Source organism: Galeopterus variegatus, unplaced genomic scaffold, assembly GCF_000696425.1.
Source record: "Galeopterus variegatus unplaced genomic scaffold, G_variegatus-3.0.2 Scaffold8831, whole genome shotgun sequence".
Classification (NCBI taxonomy): Eukaryota; Metazoa; Chordata; class Mammalia; order Dermoptera; family Cynocephalidae; genus Galeopterus; species Galeopterus variegatus.
This window is the reverse complement of record NW_007734942.1, coordinates 39347-57160: the sequence shown is the minus strand read 5'-3', so window position 1 is coordinate 57160 and position 17814 is coordinate 39347. Positions and strand designations below refer to the sequence as shown.

Genomic DNA, 17814 nt, shown 5'->3' with positions numbered 1-17814 from the left:
ACTATTTACAATAGCCAAGAGCTGGAATCAGCCCAAATGTCCATCATCGGATGAGTGGATAACAAAACTCTGGTATATCTACACAATGGAATATTACTCTGCCATAAAAAAGAATGAAATACTACCACTTGCAACAACATGGATGGACTTAGAGAAAATCATATTAAGTGGAACAAGTGAGGCACAGAAAGAGATATACCACATGTTCTCACTTATTTGTGGGAGCTAAAAATAAATAAATAAATATACAAACAAATAAAGGGCAGGGGGAAGAAGATACAACAATAACAACAATTCCTTACCTTGTTAAGACAAGTGAACAGATAAGATGTAGTGGGAGAGGGGTAGCGGGAGGGGGGAAAGAGGAATGGGTAAAGGGACACGAAAATCAACTACAATGTATATTGAGAAGTTAAAATAAACAAAAGTTGAAGGTGCATAAGGAGCTAAGCTTAAAATTTATGAAAATCAGAGCAAATTTTTTCAAAACTGATGACAAAATATCAAGAAGTTCTATGTAAGTCAAACAGGATAAAGGCAAAGAAAAATCACATATAGATATACCTTTAAAAAAAGACTAACGAAAATCAAGATAAAAATCTTCAAAGTATCAAATAGGAAAAAAAAGAGAAAGACATTACCTTCAAAAAACAAGGAACAGGGCCGGCCTGGTGGCGCACTGCTACAGTGCGCCGCTTGGGAGTGCGGTGGCGCTCCCGCCGAGGGTTCGGATCCCACATACAGACCGGTTCCCGCTCACTGGCTGAGCGAGGTGTGGGCGCAGCACCGAGGGTTGTGATCCCGTTGCCGGTCCCAGTCTGGTACGGGCGCAAAACTGAGGGTTGCGATCCGTTGCCGGACACGAAAAAAGACAAAAAAGGAAAAAAAAAAAAAAAAAAAAAAAGAAATAAAAATGTGAATCTTACTAGTGTGCAGGCAGTTGGTAAAACCATAGAAAGAATGAAATCCAAAAAAAAGAAAAAAAAAAAAAAAAACAAGGAACAAATACCTACAGCTTTCTCACCAATAGAAATGAAGAAAGCCAGAAGAAAATGAAATAATAATTTTAAAAGGCTATTTTTTAAAAATTATCCTAAAATTTTTTGAAGATTTCATTAGCAAAATTTTTTGAAGAATGAAGTTAAGTGGTTCTATATGAATTTCAGGAGTGCTTTTTTGATTATTGTGAAAAATCATAAGGATTACATTGAATCTGTGGATTGCTTTGGGTACTATGGATACTTTTAAAATATTAATTCTTCCAAACCATGAACATCGCTTGATTTTTCATTTACTTTTTGTCTTTTCTCAATTTCATTCACCAATGTTTTATAGTTTTTAGTGCACATATCTTTTATCTCCTTGTTTAAATTGTCCTGAACAGACAAAGTAATCATGAGCAAAAAGGACACAGCTGTAGGCATCAGGCTACCTGATTTCAAAATATACTACAAATCAATAGTAATCAATACATCATGGTCCTGGCATAAAATCAGACATATAAACCAATGGAACAGAACAGATAGCAGATAAATAAATCAACACATTTAAGTCAATTGCTTTCTGACAAAGTTTTAAGGAATGCACAATGGGAAAAGCACAGTCTTCAAAAAAAAAATGTATTTAGGGCCGGCCCGGTGGTGCACTGGAGAGTGCGCCGCTTGGGAGCGTGGCGGCGCTCNGTAAAAAAGACAAAAAGGAAAAAAAAATGTATTTGCAAAATTGAATGCTAACATGCAGAAAAATGAGATTGGACTCTTATACTACATACAAAAATCAACTCAAAACAGATTAAAGGCTTAATGTTAAGACCTGAAGGTGTGAAACTACCATAAGAAAACATAGCTTCTTGATATTGGTTTGTGCAATGATTTTTTTAATGTGACTTTAAAGTAACAAAAGCAAAAATAGACAGATGGGATTATATCAAACTAAAAAGTTTCTCCACAGCAAAGAAAATAATCAACAGAGAGAAGAGAAAACCTACAGAATGGGAGAAAAAAATTGAAATTTTTATTTCTCAATTAAGCCTTTATAAAGCTGGGAGGTAAAGAATAGAATTAAGTAAATATTTAATAACATAAAAACATATATAAGTAAAAAAAAATAAAAAGCAGCCTTGCAATAGAAATATATAGAGAATTCCTGAGACATTGAAATTAACTCTAGGAAGAAACAAATTTAGGGAGAAATGAAGCATACCAGAATTGGTAAAATCATGGTTAAATTTTTAACAAATATTAACTGTACAAAATTAGTACCTATATTATCGGGGTTTAAAAGTATACAGGATTATGGGCTGGCCCGGTGGCGCACTGGATGGTGCGCCGCTTGGGAAGTGCGGCGGCGCTCCCGCCCGAGGGTTCGGATCCCACATACAGACCGGTTCCTGCTCGCTGGCTGAGCGAGGCGCGGGAGCAACGCCGAGGGTTGCAATCCCGTTGCTGGTCCCCGGTCCGGTACGGGGGCAACACTGAGGGTTGCGATCCGTTGCCGGACACGGAAAAAGACAAAAAAAAAAAAAAAAAGTATACAGGATTATAACGTACCAAAAAATTATAAAGTAGGAGAGGGTTCAGTAGAGTTAAAGAAAATTAGTACCAAGATGTGAGGTGTTGCTGATAATGAAGACATGAAAATGTGGAAGCAGCTTTGGAGCTAGGGTAACGGGCAGAGGCTGGAAGAAACTGGAAGAGAAAGCTAGAGAAAGCCTATGTTCTGATAAGGGTTTAAAAGACAATTCCAAGGAAAGTTTGGAACTTCTTAGAGACTGGTTAACTGGTGGTGACCAGAATGCTGATAGAAGTATGGAAAATGTACAAAAACTGAATATGTATTACATCACGAATGAAGAGCCAGTGACCTTTGAAGGCTTGAAATCAGATAATACTCTGTGATCAAAAAATATTAGAAACAAAAAGCAAAATCCGTTGCCGGACACGGAAAAAAAAAAAAAAAAAAAAAAAAAAAAAGTATACAGGATTATAACGTACCAAAAAATTATAAAGTAGGAGAGGGTTCAGTAGAGTTAAAGAAAATTAGTACCAAGATGTGAGGTGTTGCTGATAATGAAGACATGAAAATGTGGAAGCAGCTTTGGAGCTAGGGTAACGGGCAGAGGCTGGAAGAAACTGGAAGAGAAAGCTAGAGAAAGCCTATGTTCTGATAAGGGTTTAAAAGACAATTCCAAGGAAAGTTTGGAACTTCTTAGAGACTGGTTAACTGGTGGTGACCAGAATGCTGATAGAAGTATGGAAAATGTACAAAAACTGAATATGTATTACATCACGAATGAAGAGCCAGTGACCTTTGAAGGCTTGAAATCAGATAATACTCTGTGATCAAAAAATATTAGAAACAAAAAGCAAAAAAGGTGCCAAATGTATTGAGATAAAATACATTGAAATAATTTATGGACCAAAGAAGAAATATAATATAAATTACAAAATATTTGCTAATGTTGAACTAAAGAAAATTGTACATATCTAAATATGTGAGGTACAGCTAAGTAGTGTTTAAAGAAAAGAGTCAGCCTTAAATTCTTATAGTATAAAATAAAAATGGTGGATGAATAATCAACTTAGGATTCATTTGAGGAAGTTATAAACAAATATCAAATAAACACACAGAAATTAAAAGCAAAGCAATAAAACAAAAATCATACAGATGTTCAACAAAACAAAAATTTATGGAAATGTTATTAAATTGACAAAGTGACAATGATATTTGCCAAAGAAAAAAAAGAGATGCCATAAATAAAATTAGAATGTGAGAAAAGGAATGACCCAACAATTCCTAGTCTTTGAAAAAATAAGAGGATGCTATGAACAACTATGTGTCACAAATTAAAATGCTAAATTAAAATGGAGGAATATCTAGAAAAAAATCATTGTTTACAAAACAGACTCAAGAAGTAGAAATCTGCATAATTATAAAATTTTCAATGAAATTTAATCAGTAGTCAAGAGAGTTTTAAAATAAGGGAACTCTTGGTACAATTAGTTTCCCAGGTAAGAATTGCCAAACATCCAATATTTCAGAGACTAAAAAAAGAATGGATCCTCTTCAAGCCATTCTCCAGGGATAGGAAGTAGAAAGATAGACTGAGAAAAGACAATTACAAGCCATAATGACATGGTTCACTTGCAGCTAGCCTGCAGTAGACATGTGCTTATCTCCAGGGATGCCTGAAGTCATGGCACAATCATTGGCCAAAATAAAAATAAAATGTACCAGTAGTAATTTATAATATTCTGTTTATGGTCAAAACTCTCCTGAGCATCTGAATCAGCTTATCTACAATGTTTATAAAGAAGATAGAGACTAACTGTCTATATTTTTACCCAGTCATGCAGCCTGGTTTTAGGTCCTTGATCTTTGGGAAAGAAAAGACCTATCGTTAAGCTTATGTGCTGGGTTTCCTGAGGATGAGATATCTCACACATATATTAGTTGTTGGTGACTTGGATACGTAGCACCTCGTGTACAACTATGAGATGTCCTGAATATTACACTGTACTGTCTTTTTCCTACTGTTGCAGTTTATTCTTTCTGTAATAAATCTGTGTGACTACTGTAATAAATCTTTCATAAATTCTTTCAATTATAAATTCCTGTGTCTTAATTATAAAATAATCCTAATAAAAGTAATCCATAGATAAAATAATCCTAAGTAAAGTATTAAAAATAGAATCAATTAAATAATATATGAAATAATAATGTCAAAAACAAGTAGGGTTTATTCCTGGAATGAAACTCAGTTTTATACTAAAAAATAATAATTTAATTTATCATAATAACAGATTAATATAAAATATATGATCATTAACAAGGTCAGAAGAGTGTTTCATAAATTTGATATCCATTTACTATTAAACAGTGAATAAAGAATAGAAAGAATGTCTTTGTGACAATCAAAATATCACATGTAGGGCCGGCCCGGTGGCGCACTGGAGAGTGCGCCGCTTGGGAGCACGGCGGCACTCCCGCCGAGGGTTCGGATCCCATGTGGAGACCAGTTCCCGCTCACTGGCTGAGCGCGGTGCGGGCGCAACACCGAGGGTTGCGATCCTGTTACCGGTCAGTAAATAAGACAAAAAGGAAAAAATATATATATATCACATGTAATGATGATAGTGAACAAAGTAACAACGAACTCTGGCTCCACTTCTATTCATTATTATTATGTTTTATTTATTTATTTTTTTGGCATGGGGATCCAAACCCTTGACCTTGGTCTTATCAGGCTACGATCTAACCAGCTGAGGTAACCAGCCAGTCCTCTCACTTCTATTTATTATTAAACTGATGGTTTTTAATACTCAGCAATTAAGAAATGAATAAAACTCCTACAGATTAGAAATAAACAATTGCTTTTATTAGATGATGAGATGATTATAAATGTATGATATTTCTAAAAACAAATTATTACACTTTTCTAGAAAATTTAATGTCTTCTTTGTACATATTTAATATATAAAAATCAGTTGTATTTTTGTATTGCAAGAAACACATTTAGAATATGAAGGTTTTAAAATGTTACATTTTTACTAGCATCAAAGGTATCAAATGCTCAAAAGATAATATCAATAAATGTGCAAGATCTTTAAGGAGAACATTCTGAAAATATATTGGGTAGTGTTAAAGAATAAATAAATGGCCAGATATACCATGTGCATACACAGAAAAAGATAATGTTGTAAAGTGATCAGTTCTTCCGGAAGTGCTGTGTAGATTCGAGGAAATCACAATACTGCCAGACACTGGAAGATTTGACTATAAAGTATGTGAAAATGAATAGTATTAAGAAAAGGAAAAGTATTCATTGTGAAGAAAAAGGTGAAAGGAACTTATTTTAAGCAACCAAGATTTATTATAAAGAGACAGGTAGACCCCAAAAATAGGGAGTCCAGAAACAGATACAACCAATGTGTTATCTGGTATTCATAACAAGAAGATATGTATTGAAAGGATAAAAGAGTCAATAGAGTTGTTGAGACATTTGAGAAATCATACAGAAAATCTATGGCATATTCAAAAGCCAATTTCTGAAAGAATAAGACCCAAATGAGAAGACAAAACTAAGACTATTTGAAAGGATTATATAAGATTTAGTCATGGCCTTCTAGTAAGAAAGGATTACTTATACAAAATAATATAACTTTACCATAATGGAAAATTTCTCTTTACCAAAATACCATCATTGTAAAAATACAAGTAAAGAAAAGGTCAGAAAATGAGAAACATGCGAGCATACACCATGAATTCAAGTACTAGATATTTATTATATAGATTTAAAATGCTTCTAAAAGCATAAAATAAAAGACAAATGAACAGCCAGTAACTAGAAACACTTTCAAATGCAAAATAGTAACATTCTGGGTAATTACAAACAATAATCATAAATAGAACAAAGACAGCTGACAAAATAAGGAAGATCACCTACGTTCGCATTAGGTTCACAGTATATGTTTTCCCTTCAATTACAATGTTGTAGGACACCTGGCAAGAAAGTATATTAAAAAGGCAAAAATAATAAGAAAAATGTTAGAAAGGACAACCATCATTTTACATTAACAATAATCACATTCTAAATTACACTAATAAAATAAAAAGAAAAATTTAGAATTCAGTGTTGACTAACCCTAACCCTAACCCTAACCTTAACCCTGTTTCAATGCAATTTGATATTATAACATTAGCTTCCATAATAAAAAATGGATATAAGAGTATGTGTGGGATTTCTTATTTCTTAATTTTTCAATGTACCTAATAAAATAAAATCTGAAAAATATCTATTTTTCATCCAATTATTGTGTTAGCTTAATAAAGATTGAGACCACTGCAAAACTTATGTATAAAATGGATAGTATATAACTAAATTACTCAATAAAAATATATATAATAGAGCAAAGAATTAATAGCACATAATGTTTAATGTTTATAGGTTTTACAAAATGTGTTCCAAATTTAAATAAAATACCTATTGATCTATTTCATTAATGCAAAGTTCAAGAAATGGTGCCTGACAAATTGACAATTTAGTCTGTACAGGTCGATTTCATTTACTGTGTGTGGGTACTTGAGGGCACTCTATCCTGTTCCACTAGTTTGTCAGTCCTTGCACCGATACCATATCATATTAATTACAAAAGTTTTAAAATATGCTTTGACATGAACTGGGGTGAGTCACTCTTTTATTCTTGAAAATAAACAATGCTTGACTCTTTACTATTTTACATACATTTTAGAATTGACCTGCCAATTTTCATAAAATATCTCATTGGAACCATAGTCAATCTATAGGTTTGGTAAAAATTAACCTAAAAGTACTGAGTATTTTTCACTATCAAAATAGTCTCTTTACTTTTATATAATATTATACTTGTATAATGTTTTTCGATGCAACTTTACTATATCTTAAAAAGGTCTTTACCTTTTTTTAAAAAAAAAATTTTTTTTTTGGTAAGTAACTCACATTTAGGCAAAAGTGTATAACTATGCACATATGTGTGCATATGTGTGTGCTTCCCTTTTCCCCTTAATTTTGTCCCATATTTCCCCTTATTTTTCATCTTTAAGTCTATTGTTCTTTTTTTTTCCATCTTACTCCTGTTAGAATTTCCATTATAATGTTGAATACAAAAGGTGATAACAGCCATCTCTCTTTCATTCATAATTGTAAAAGAAATTCTTCTTATGTTTTACTGTTGTTAGGTATGAAGTATGTTGTAGTTTTGGGGAGGATCAAGTTATATTCTTCTATTGCTTAGTTGTTTTTTTTTTTTTTTTAATGATATATTGCATTTAACTTTAACCAATGATTTTTCTGCTTCTATTACTATGTGTATATTCATTTCCTCATATAAATTTTTAAAATAGTTAATTCATTGATAGTCCAAGATTCAATCATTTTTAGCAATTTTGCTGTAAATTGTATTATGTCATTAGCTTTTTAAAATATTTCGTCATATTAGATTTGCTAAGATTATATTTTTTTATGTTTGCCAGATATGTTCATGAGTGAATTTGGCCTCAAATTTTCTTTCGTATATTGCCTTTGCTTGTTTTTGGTATCAAGGTTATATTGCTCTTATGTGTTTGGCAGTATCATATGTTTTTCTTTTCCCTGGAAGAGTTTTTATAAGATCATAATGATATTGTCCTTGAATGTTTGGTTGTATTTTTTTGTAAAACTACTTAGCTCATGCTTTTCTTAGTTTTATTTGTTGTTTCTGTAGTTTTGAGGAGTGCGAAGATACTTTTAAAATACAGCTTCAAAATTTTTTAAGTATTGGACATTTTAATAGTGCTCTATTCTGCATGTGTTTTTCTATGAAGTTGCTTTTCTCCTTTTCAAATTTATTGGCATATTCACTTAATATATCATTCATTTAAAAAAAAATTCTTCTCTATATCTCACTATACCCACTTTTTTAATTCTATTAACAGTCTTTTATACGTTTATTGTATTTTGCCCTAAAGGACTTTTTTTTTTTTTTCCCCTTTTTGTCTCTTTTTTTGTGACCGGCAACGGATCGCAACCCTCAGTGTCGCGCCCGTACCGGACCGGGACCGGCAACGGGATCGCAACCCTCGATGTTGCCCCCACACCTCGCTCAGCCAGTGAGCGGCAGGTCTGTATGTGGGATCCGAACCCTCGGCGGGAGCGCCGCTGTGCTTCCTAAGCGGCGCACTGTAGCAGTGCGCCACCGGGCCAGCCCCCCTAAAGGCCATTTTCACCTGGTAAAATATACTTACCCGAGCTGGTTGTTTACTATTTGCTTTGTGTACTTTTTCTTACTCTTGTGTTCACACTTTCTATTTCTTTATGATTGAAGTTTATCTCTTACATTTATATTACTAAAGCTAATCTGTAATATATCTACTTGCTAATATATTGAAGTAATTAAATGTACTTAATATTTAAATTTAAAATTTTACTTTGATTCCCTGGTGAATTTAGGCTTATACACCCTTTCTACTCTTCAATGGTTACTATGACAATTCTTTATTCAATGTGTTTGGTTTTGAGTTATACACATTCACCACTTTGTTACCAATTCCTGCTTTTATGTTATTGTTTGTCCTACTTTCAATTCAATTCAACCTGCTGAATTACATTGACTATTTTATCCTCTTTTAATCTGGAATTTATTAATATAAATTTTTTATAATTTATTAATATATTATGATTTTTGAAGGAAATTTCATTTGATTCTATACTTAAATATATTTAAAATCAGAAAATTAAAGCTTTTATTTCAGTATTTTCTTATTCCTATTATTGATTTTGACAGGTCTGCTGTAAGTACTATTTCAGTGTAGCTATTCTTTCTTTGTTCATGACTGTCTTTAAGACATTTTATTTGATTTAGTATTCTGTGTTTCACTGATATGTCAAGGTGTTACTTGACTTTTATTTATTCTGCTTTGTGTTTGTGATACCTGAATTGAGGAATCTGGTTTTTTTATTTCTCAGTTAATATATTTTTCACATAACCTCATCTTCAGCTTATCTCTCCTCCTTTATGAATGCCAACTATTCTACACTTAAGCTTCTAATTCTATCCTCCTTTTTCCTTAGTATTTCATATGTCGCATAATTTAGACTCTTCATCTGTCTTTGATCTACTGTTGATTCTTGACCTTTATACTCTCACCATACTATATTTTTCACTTTAGTAAGTTCATTCAGTTAATTTTTAAAATCTTATAGTTTTCAAGATGAGTATTTTTTTATGATGTATATTCTTTATTCACTATAATTTAAACATACATTGTTTCATATTATGTTTGCAGTATTGTTGAATCAATAAGTGTAAATTTTTTCATGTCTTATAAGAATTTGGTGATTCCTGTTTGAAGATATTTTACTCTAAATAGATTCTGTGTTTATTTTCTGATATGACTAGTATCTCCATAATAGTTTTGCATTAAAAGAATAAAATTTTCTGAAAATACTGGTAAAAGCCTCCTGCTTTTTAACTTAAATAACTAAAGTTTAATAAACAGATATGCATTTCTTTGAAGAATTATATATCAAAATTTTTAGGCTACAATCTCTGTATTAGTGTGACAAGTGGATAGCTGCTAAGGACATACTTGCACTCAAATTAAAGGGAAAGTAACATGATGTTTCAAGAGACACATTTTAGTTCTTCAGAAATAATTATAGAACTTAGTAAAAACAATAAGAAGCATTCTAATTCAAAGAAAAAAGAGGGACAATAATCCTGAACTAAGATGAACTAGAACAGCATAAAAAGAACACTATTAATCATTAACATATCAAGATGAAAAAATCAGTAATATAACACATCATTAAATCAAATGATCACCATCCCATGTAAGGAAGCCATAGGCTTACTTAACAACAAAAAATCCTCCAAATATACCCTGGTGGATGAGTGAGAAAACAATCATTAGAGGGATCAAGCTGCTGATTACTCAAAGACACTCAAAAGGGAAACAGGTTTAGAAGGTGGGACTTAAGGCTTGGATATCCAGCACGATTGTACCATTATTTCTATGTAATATTGTTAATCTTGGCTTATTTTCAAAAGGGCTTTTCCCCTGAAGAAAAATGAAGTATAAAAATAAAATTCGGCAAATGCACATGAATTAAAAATGGCAGGTAAAACTGTTAGGAACAAAAGTGAGAAATTGGTAAAGAGCTACAAAAAATGATTACTTTGTATAATGTCAAATATTCCTATTATCCTGATTTTAGCAACACATATTGCACACAGATATTGATATTCAATGCTGTACTCCACAGATATGGCCAATCAATTATGTTTCAATTTTTTAAAAAGGAAAAAAATAGTCACATCATTTTAAAAATGTGAATAACGTCACTTATTACTTACATGTGATTCACGTCCTCCACTTGCTATTGACCGTATTTTCTCCGGAACTGTGATTTGTACATGTAGCCTTTCAGAATCTGCAAGGTGCAAAGTGTACTACTGCACTACCCCTCACCTCACAGCTTCCCTCATTCTTGCCCTTCCTAAATCCACAGTCTACTTTCTGTATGCCACCTGTCATTTTTACTATTTTCTCCGGAACTGTGATTTGTACATGTAGCCTTTCAGAATCTGCAAGGTGCAAAGTGTTTTACTACTGCAGTACCCCTCACCTCACAGCTTCCCTCATTCTTGCCCTTCCTAAATCCACAGTCTTTCTGTATGCCACCTGTCATTTTTATTATTTTTCAAATACCCTCAATTCCCATTTCTTTCTAGAATTACAAGTTTTAAAGGAAAAGCAGGTGTACTGCATTGGGAATATTATCCTGTGGAAGGATCTGGTAACCCTGGCCACAGACCCCAGCCCTCAGGACAGGTAAACCCCTGTCCTTTGGTGCCTCCAACTAGAGCCCAGAAGTTGTGTCTCACCCTTCACCATCATCTAAAATGCCGAGCAGGATCTGCACCCCTGATCCTGAGGCAGCCACGTGAACCCGGGGCCTCCACCCTTGCTGCGGCCTGAGGGGGGCGGGGCCGTTGCCCGCGGTGGGGGCGGGGCCGCGGCCTGCGGGGGCATTTTCTAAGATTCGGTACTAATCTGTACTCACACCAAAAGTTGTTCATCTTACCCGCCCCTCCTTTGTCATCTTTTTATAGTATGCGGTGCTTGTACAGATGTCCTTCTCAATATTAATAATGTTTGTTTTTTCCTCTTTATTCATGGTCAGTAGTTGTAGGAGTTTATTATTTTTATTATCTTGTAAAAGAACTGTTTTGGCTTTCTTGATTTTTTTCCATTATATATTTGTTTTCTATTTTGTTTTTTGTTCATGTGTTCATTTTCTTTACACTTTTTCTACTTTGTGTGTATAATTTGTTCTAGCTTCTGAGAATGGAAGCTTATCGTATTCATTTTAAACTTTATTAATATTAATATGCATTTAAAACTATAAATTTCTATTTATGCACTGCTTTATCACTAAATTTTTATGTATTGTATTGTGTATATCTTATTTTGGTATATACATTATTTTCATTAAGTTCAAAATATTTTTAAATTTCACTGTGATTTCTTCTGTGCCTCCACGCATTTAGTAGTGTCTTATTTAAATTCCATACATTTTAGTGTATTCTAATTACTTTTTTCTTTTTCATACCTAATTTCATTGTGGTCGTAAGTTATATTCTGAATTATTCAAGCCATTCTAGTTCACTGAATGAATACTCATTGGGCCATTATAGTGAATGTTCCGTGTAACCTTTGAAAGAATGGAGTTTTTTTTTTTTTTTTTTTCTTTTAAAGATGACCGGTAAGGGGATCTTAACCCTTGACTTGGTGTTGTCAGCACCACACTCTCCCAAGTGAGCCAACCGGCCATCCCTATAATAGGGATCCGAACCCGTGGCCTTGGTGTTATCAGCACCACACTCTCCCGAGTGAGCCATGGGCCAGCCCTAGAATGGAGATTATTTAGTTGGGCAAGTTACACTGTCTGATAAATATCAATCAGATCAAGTCGGATAATAGCGTTTCAAATATTTTATAGCTTTTTAAAAATTTTTGTTGAAATGTATTTATTGTACATATTCATGGGGTACAGAGTTACACTTCAAGACATGGATACCATGTGTGTTGATCTATTCAGGGTAATTAGCTTATTCATCACTGCAAAGCTTAATCCTTTCTTTGTGATGTGCACGTGTGACCTCCTCTCTGCTAGTCATTTGTTTACATGCAGTAAGTCATCATTGGTTATAGATTTCTGGGTCAACTGTACACCAATAGGGCTTATTTTTCCTATCCTGCTGTACTTTTATGTCCATTAATTAGTCTTTCACTATCGTTACAATCCCCTCCCCTTTCCTGCTCCTGGGAACCATCGTTCTTTTCTCTCCTTTTAACAGTTCGACTTATTAATTTGATGTCTTATCTCTGGATATCAGCAGTTTGACCACAATGTGCTCAGCTATGTATTTATACTGATCATTCCCAGGACTTGAGTTTTCTGGGTCTGTGAGTTTATATACTTCATCCATTTTAGAAAACCCCCAAATATTTGTCTTCAAATATTTTCCCTTCCAAATTTTCTGTCCTCTCTTACCCTGTGACTCAGATTGTATGTAGATCATTTTATATTTTTCCACAGTCTCTTGAAATTCTGCTCTGCTTTTTAAAAATTATTGTGTTTTTCATGTTTCTGTTTGAATAATTATAGTGACAGCCTCTGCATTAGGAAAGTATTCTTCCAGTTTGTGCTCAGTCTATGGTGGTGGGTGTGCTACTGTATCTGGTGTGGCAATGATTTGAGAAATAACTTTGGTTGTTTGGATTTTGGTGCAGCTCATTAAGCAGATTGATTCCAGTCTTACAAGGATGACCACGACAAGTCAAAATGTGATCGTGGGAGTATAATGTTGGCAAGATGGGGAAGTAGGACTTTCAGCACTTGTCCCACCATAGAAACATCAATTTTGAACAACTATTCACATATGAAAATACCTTTATAAGAGCTCAGGAAAGCAGGCAAGAGATTATGGCATTTTAGTGTAGTACAGAAATAAGAAAAGGTGAGTTGGAGAGGGCAGGAAGGGCAGCTTCACATTATCTTTGTCACCTCTCCCTTAACCCCAGGCAGCACAGTTCTGAGGTGCCCTGCAAGTGGAGGAAGGAGGGGCAAGTGAGTACCAGACTGTGCCTTGAGTCCCAAAACCAAGCCTACCCAAGTAAACTCAGGGCCAAGCAGGCCCAAACAACGCCAGATTCCAGAATGGTATCTGGGGCTTCAGGCCCAGTCTATGGCCCGGCCAGCTGCAGGGAGCCCAGTCACCAGTTTGGCCCTAGTACCAGCCTAGCTCCCATGGTCCCAGGCTTTGTGTATGCCCCAGCACCAGGCTGACCCCTATAGCCCTAGTCATCAGGCTGGTTCCAAGAACCCGGCCTCCATGCCCACCCCAGTATCAGGCTTTAGGCCCACCCCAGTGCCAGGCCTCCCTCACATTCCCAGCAACCAGGCCTTCCTTGTGGCTTCCAGCTCCCGGCCAGACAACATGGCTCTAGTGACATGGTGGCCTTGAGCTCCAGGCCAGCCAACATGACCTAAAACCGCATGGGCTCTAAAATTTTAAAAGGACATGGATTTGTTTGTTTGTTTGTTTGTTTTGGCATTAATTTCTCTGAGTTACCTCTTTTCCCATGGTCATGATATTTTGAACCTTGGTTATGGGTCAAGATGAAATTATTTACATAAATGTAAAGTTGCTTTCCAGCCAGTCTGGAGCTGCAGACTTGCACGTACTATCTAGACACTGGGAAATCAAGGAGGACATTGATTAAGCTATGACGATTCCACCCCTCCAGCAGGACCACGAAACAACAAGGACAGGAGTAGAAGCCAGACGAGTCTTGGTGAGACTGCACCTGCCCCCTTGCACATTCGCCTCCCTCCTGCTTTTCATTTCCCACGTTCCATTCCCTCAGCTACCCTAAACCACTCTGAAACCCTGAAGCAGGGAGGCAGTCCTAGTCCACCTCCTCAGATGTCTGACAGTAAACTTCCTGCCTTACACCGACATTTGGGTCTTTTGTTTCTGAGTAGAAAGCAACAGGATCTGGATACTGGCAGCATGAGGAAATATTCTGAATGTGTTAATATTAATGAATCTGACAACTTAATTAAATAAAATAGACAAATTCCTGAAGACAAAAAGTAGCAAAGCTCATACAAAAGGAACAAATAACTTCTATTAAAAAAATTGAATTTGTAGTCCAAAATCTGTAAAGTTTTCTAAAGCATAGAGTTATCTAAAGGCATAGACATCTTCACTGATAAATTTTACCAAACATTAAAGGAATAAATCATACAAATGCTACACAAAATCTCTGACATACTTACAGAGAGGCAAACATTTCTAAACTCCTTCTGAATCCTTTATTAGCCTGATACAAAATCAGACACACGTAACAGGACAAGAAAACTCCTCACCAATGTGTATCTTTGGAAATATTAACAAAATTTCAACACATTTAATCCAACGTTACCTAAAAAGAACAATATATTATGACCAAATGTATGTAGGAAAACTGAAATTAGGTAATTCTATTTTTAAAAATTTGAGAAACCATTATGCTGCGTTCCCCAAAGGCTGCACCATTTTACATTCCCTCCAACAATGCACAGGTTTTTTGATTTCTCCACATCCTCACCAATGCTTGTTATATTTTCTGTTTTCTTTCTTTCCTTTCACTTTTTTTTGAGTTGCAGTCGTTCTAATGGATGTCAGGTGGTATCTCCTTGTGGTTTTGAGTTGCATTTCCCCAATGATTAGTGATGTTCAGTGAGCATCTTGTCTTTTGCTTATGGGCTGTTTGTATACTTTAAAAAATATCCATTCAAGTTCTTTGCCCATTTAAAAAACCAAATTGTCTTTTACTGTTGATTTTTAAGAATTATCTATACATTCTCAATATTAATTCATTATCCAATATATGATTTAAAAATATTTTCTCCTATTCTGTGGTGTTAAATTGAAATAAATTTGGCCTAAAGTTGCATCCATAGTTTAAGTTTGGCTTAAAGGTTTTTTCTTCACATGTATTGAAATGTCACCCCACTTGATGTGTAAACAGACTGTAACTTAACCTGGTAATATACTCTTGTAACAAGTAATCAAGTTTCAGCCAATCATAGCAACTGAACCTCCAGCCAATCAGAGGCTGAAAGCTATCAAAACATGACCAAGTAAGGCAAATGCTGACTGCAGCCAATAAGGCTGTTTCTGTGTGTCACTTATCTTTCTCTTACTATAAATAGTGCACACATGGTGGGGTGAAGCATTCTGAATCACTGTTGGTCTAGACTGCTGCCCGGTCATAGAATTGCAGTTAAGGCCAACTGAGACCTATAAAACTAGATTTGTTGTAATTCTGTTTTTTAACAGTGGTTGCTTTTTCGCCCCGTTAATATTCTGGGTATATACCCCAAAGAATTGAAAGCAGAGTCTCAAAGAAGTATTCATAGACCCATGTTCATAGCAGCATTATTCATAATAGCTAACACATACAAGCAGCCCAAGTGTCCATCAGATGAGTTATAAGCAAAATGTGATATATAAATATAATGGAATGTTATTTAGTCTTAAAAGGAAGGAAATTCTGAGAAATGCTACAACATGGATGAACCTTGAGGACATCATGCTAAGTGAAAAAAGCCAGTAACAAAAAGACAGATACTGCATCAGTTCACTTACATGAGTTTCCTACGTCCAGTTCAGAATGGTGTTTGCCAGGGGATGGGAGAAGCACGGGGAGATGGAGATTTAGTGGTTAATGGCTACAGAGTTTCAGTTTTACAAGATGAAAAGAGTGCTGGAGATGGATGGTGGTTCTGGCTGCACAAAAACATCAATGTACTTAATTCCATTGAAACGTATAGTTAAAAAGTTAAGATGATAAATTTTATTTATTTATTTTTTTGTCCGTTTTGAGATCGGCCGCACCGCGCTCAGCCAGTGAGTGCACCAGCCATCCCTATATAGGATCCGAACCCGCGGCGGGAGCGCTGCTGCGCTCCCAGCGCCGCACTCTCCCGAATGCACCACGGGCTCAGCCCAAGATGATAAATTTTATGTTATGTGCATTTTGCCACAATAAAAATGTTAACACAAAAATAGGTTGTGAGAAAAAAATTAGGCTCAGGAAGTCACTGCACCTGCCCCTGCACAGTGAACAACACCCGTGGCTCGCAGAGGCACCTGCAACTGTGCCTTCCTCAGTGCCAGGCCCAGGCCCGAGTGAGTGGCCCTTCCCCGAGGTGGCCACCCCTCAGGAACAGGAGGGCTGGCCGTAAGGGCAGAAAGCCAAGGATCATGCTGCTGGTGCAGCAAGAATTCACGTTTTCTTGTTTCTGTCATTTTAATTTTCCAGGATCCAAGAGACCAACATAATTGTAATTTGTGTTGTTTTGGTGACTTGGGCTTGAAGACTCCTAATTACACTGTATGATGGTGGTTTGTGAAAGAACGCTGTGCATGAGCTGCCCTGGGATGTCCATTCTCACTGGCGTAAACAAAACTGAAAACAAACAACTTCATGGAGATTGCCCACAATTTACACACATACCCTGTGACCATACGGAATAACAGGGCCGCATGGCTGAGTGGGCGTCTGTCGTCTGGGGACCTCTGTCCTAAAGCTCTGCGGTGTCCCAGGGTCCTGTGGGGGGCACTGACTACTGAGTGTGGGGCTGTTCTCTGAGAGTCCCAAGTCCACGGCAGAGGGGAAGGGGTGGGCTGTGGTTGTCCTGGGCACTATTAGCTCAGGGAGGAGGGGTGGGAGCAGATGGCACCCCCCAGGCCAGGGGCGAGGACACGTGCCCCACGCTGCAGCTCCCTGGCTTTCTGCAGACCCTTCTCCACATACCTGGGGAAGCAGCCCTGTCCCCAGCAAGCTGACAACCACGAAGGCACCAGTTGTGGCTGGTGCAGGGTCATTATCGAGGCCGAGGCTGCGACTCCGGGGAACGGTCTCCATGGGTGGTGGCGGCCCCTCCCCAGGACGCGGTGGAAGCTTCTGGGGCACGGTGGAGGCAGAATCCTGGGCCTCTGGGGGCTGCGCCCGGAAAGCCTGGAGCTGTCGCCATGTGGTCCCTCCTCCCAGAGCAGTGCCACGTGGGAGGCGCAGGCGGTGCAGGTTTCACGCGATTTCGGGGTCACAGGGCAGCTCTGGGGGGTCCTCATGTCCTGCTCTTCCGCTTGCCCAGGGGTCGGCCTGGAGCAGGTGAGCGCTCACCCGACAGTGCTGTTCTGACAAGGCTCCCACCCGAGGTCCCGGCGATGCTCAAAG

General features: G+C 36.5%; 1 protein-coding gene across 1 annotated transcript in view; it reads right to left on the bottom strand.

Annotated features, from left to right (window-relative positions):
• LOC103608782 (disintegrin and metalloproteinase domain-containing protein 2-like) overlaps positions 1-17814 on the bottom strand; it is a gene marked incomplete at its 3' end in the record, with an annotated part of 30995 nt that overhangs the window by 1993 nt on the left and 11188 nt on the right. The window contains exons 3-4 of the mRNA XM_008593180.1: positions 10872-10948; positions 6446-6501 (exon numbers count right to left, since the gene is read on the bottom strand). Coding sequence (XP_008591402.1) covers positions 6446-6501; positions 10872-10948 — 133 coding nt within the window. The remainder of the gene's footprint in view (positions 1-6445; positions 6502-10871; positions 10949-17814) is intronic.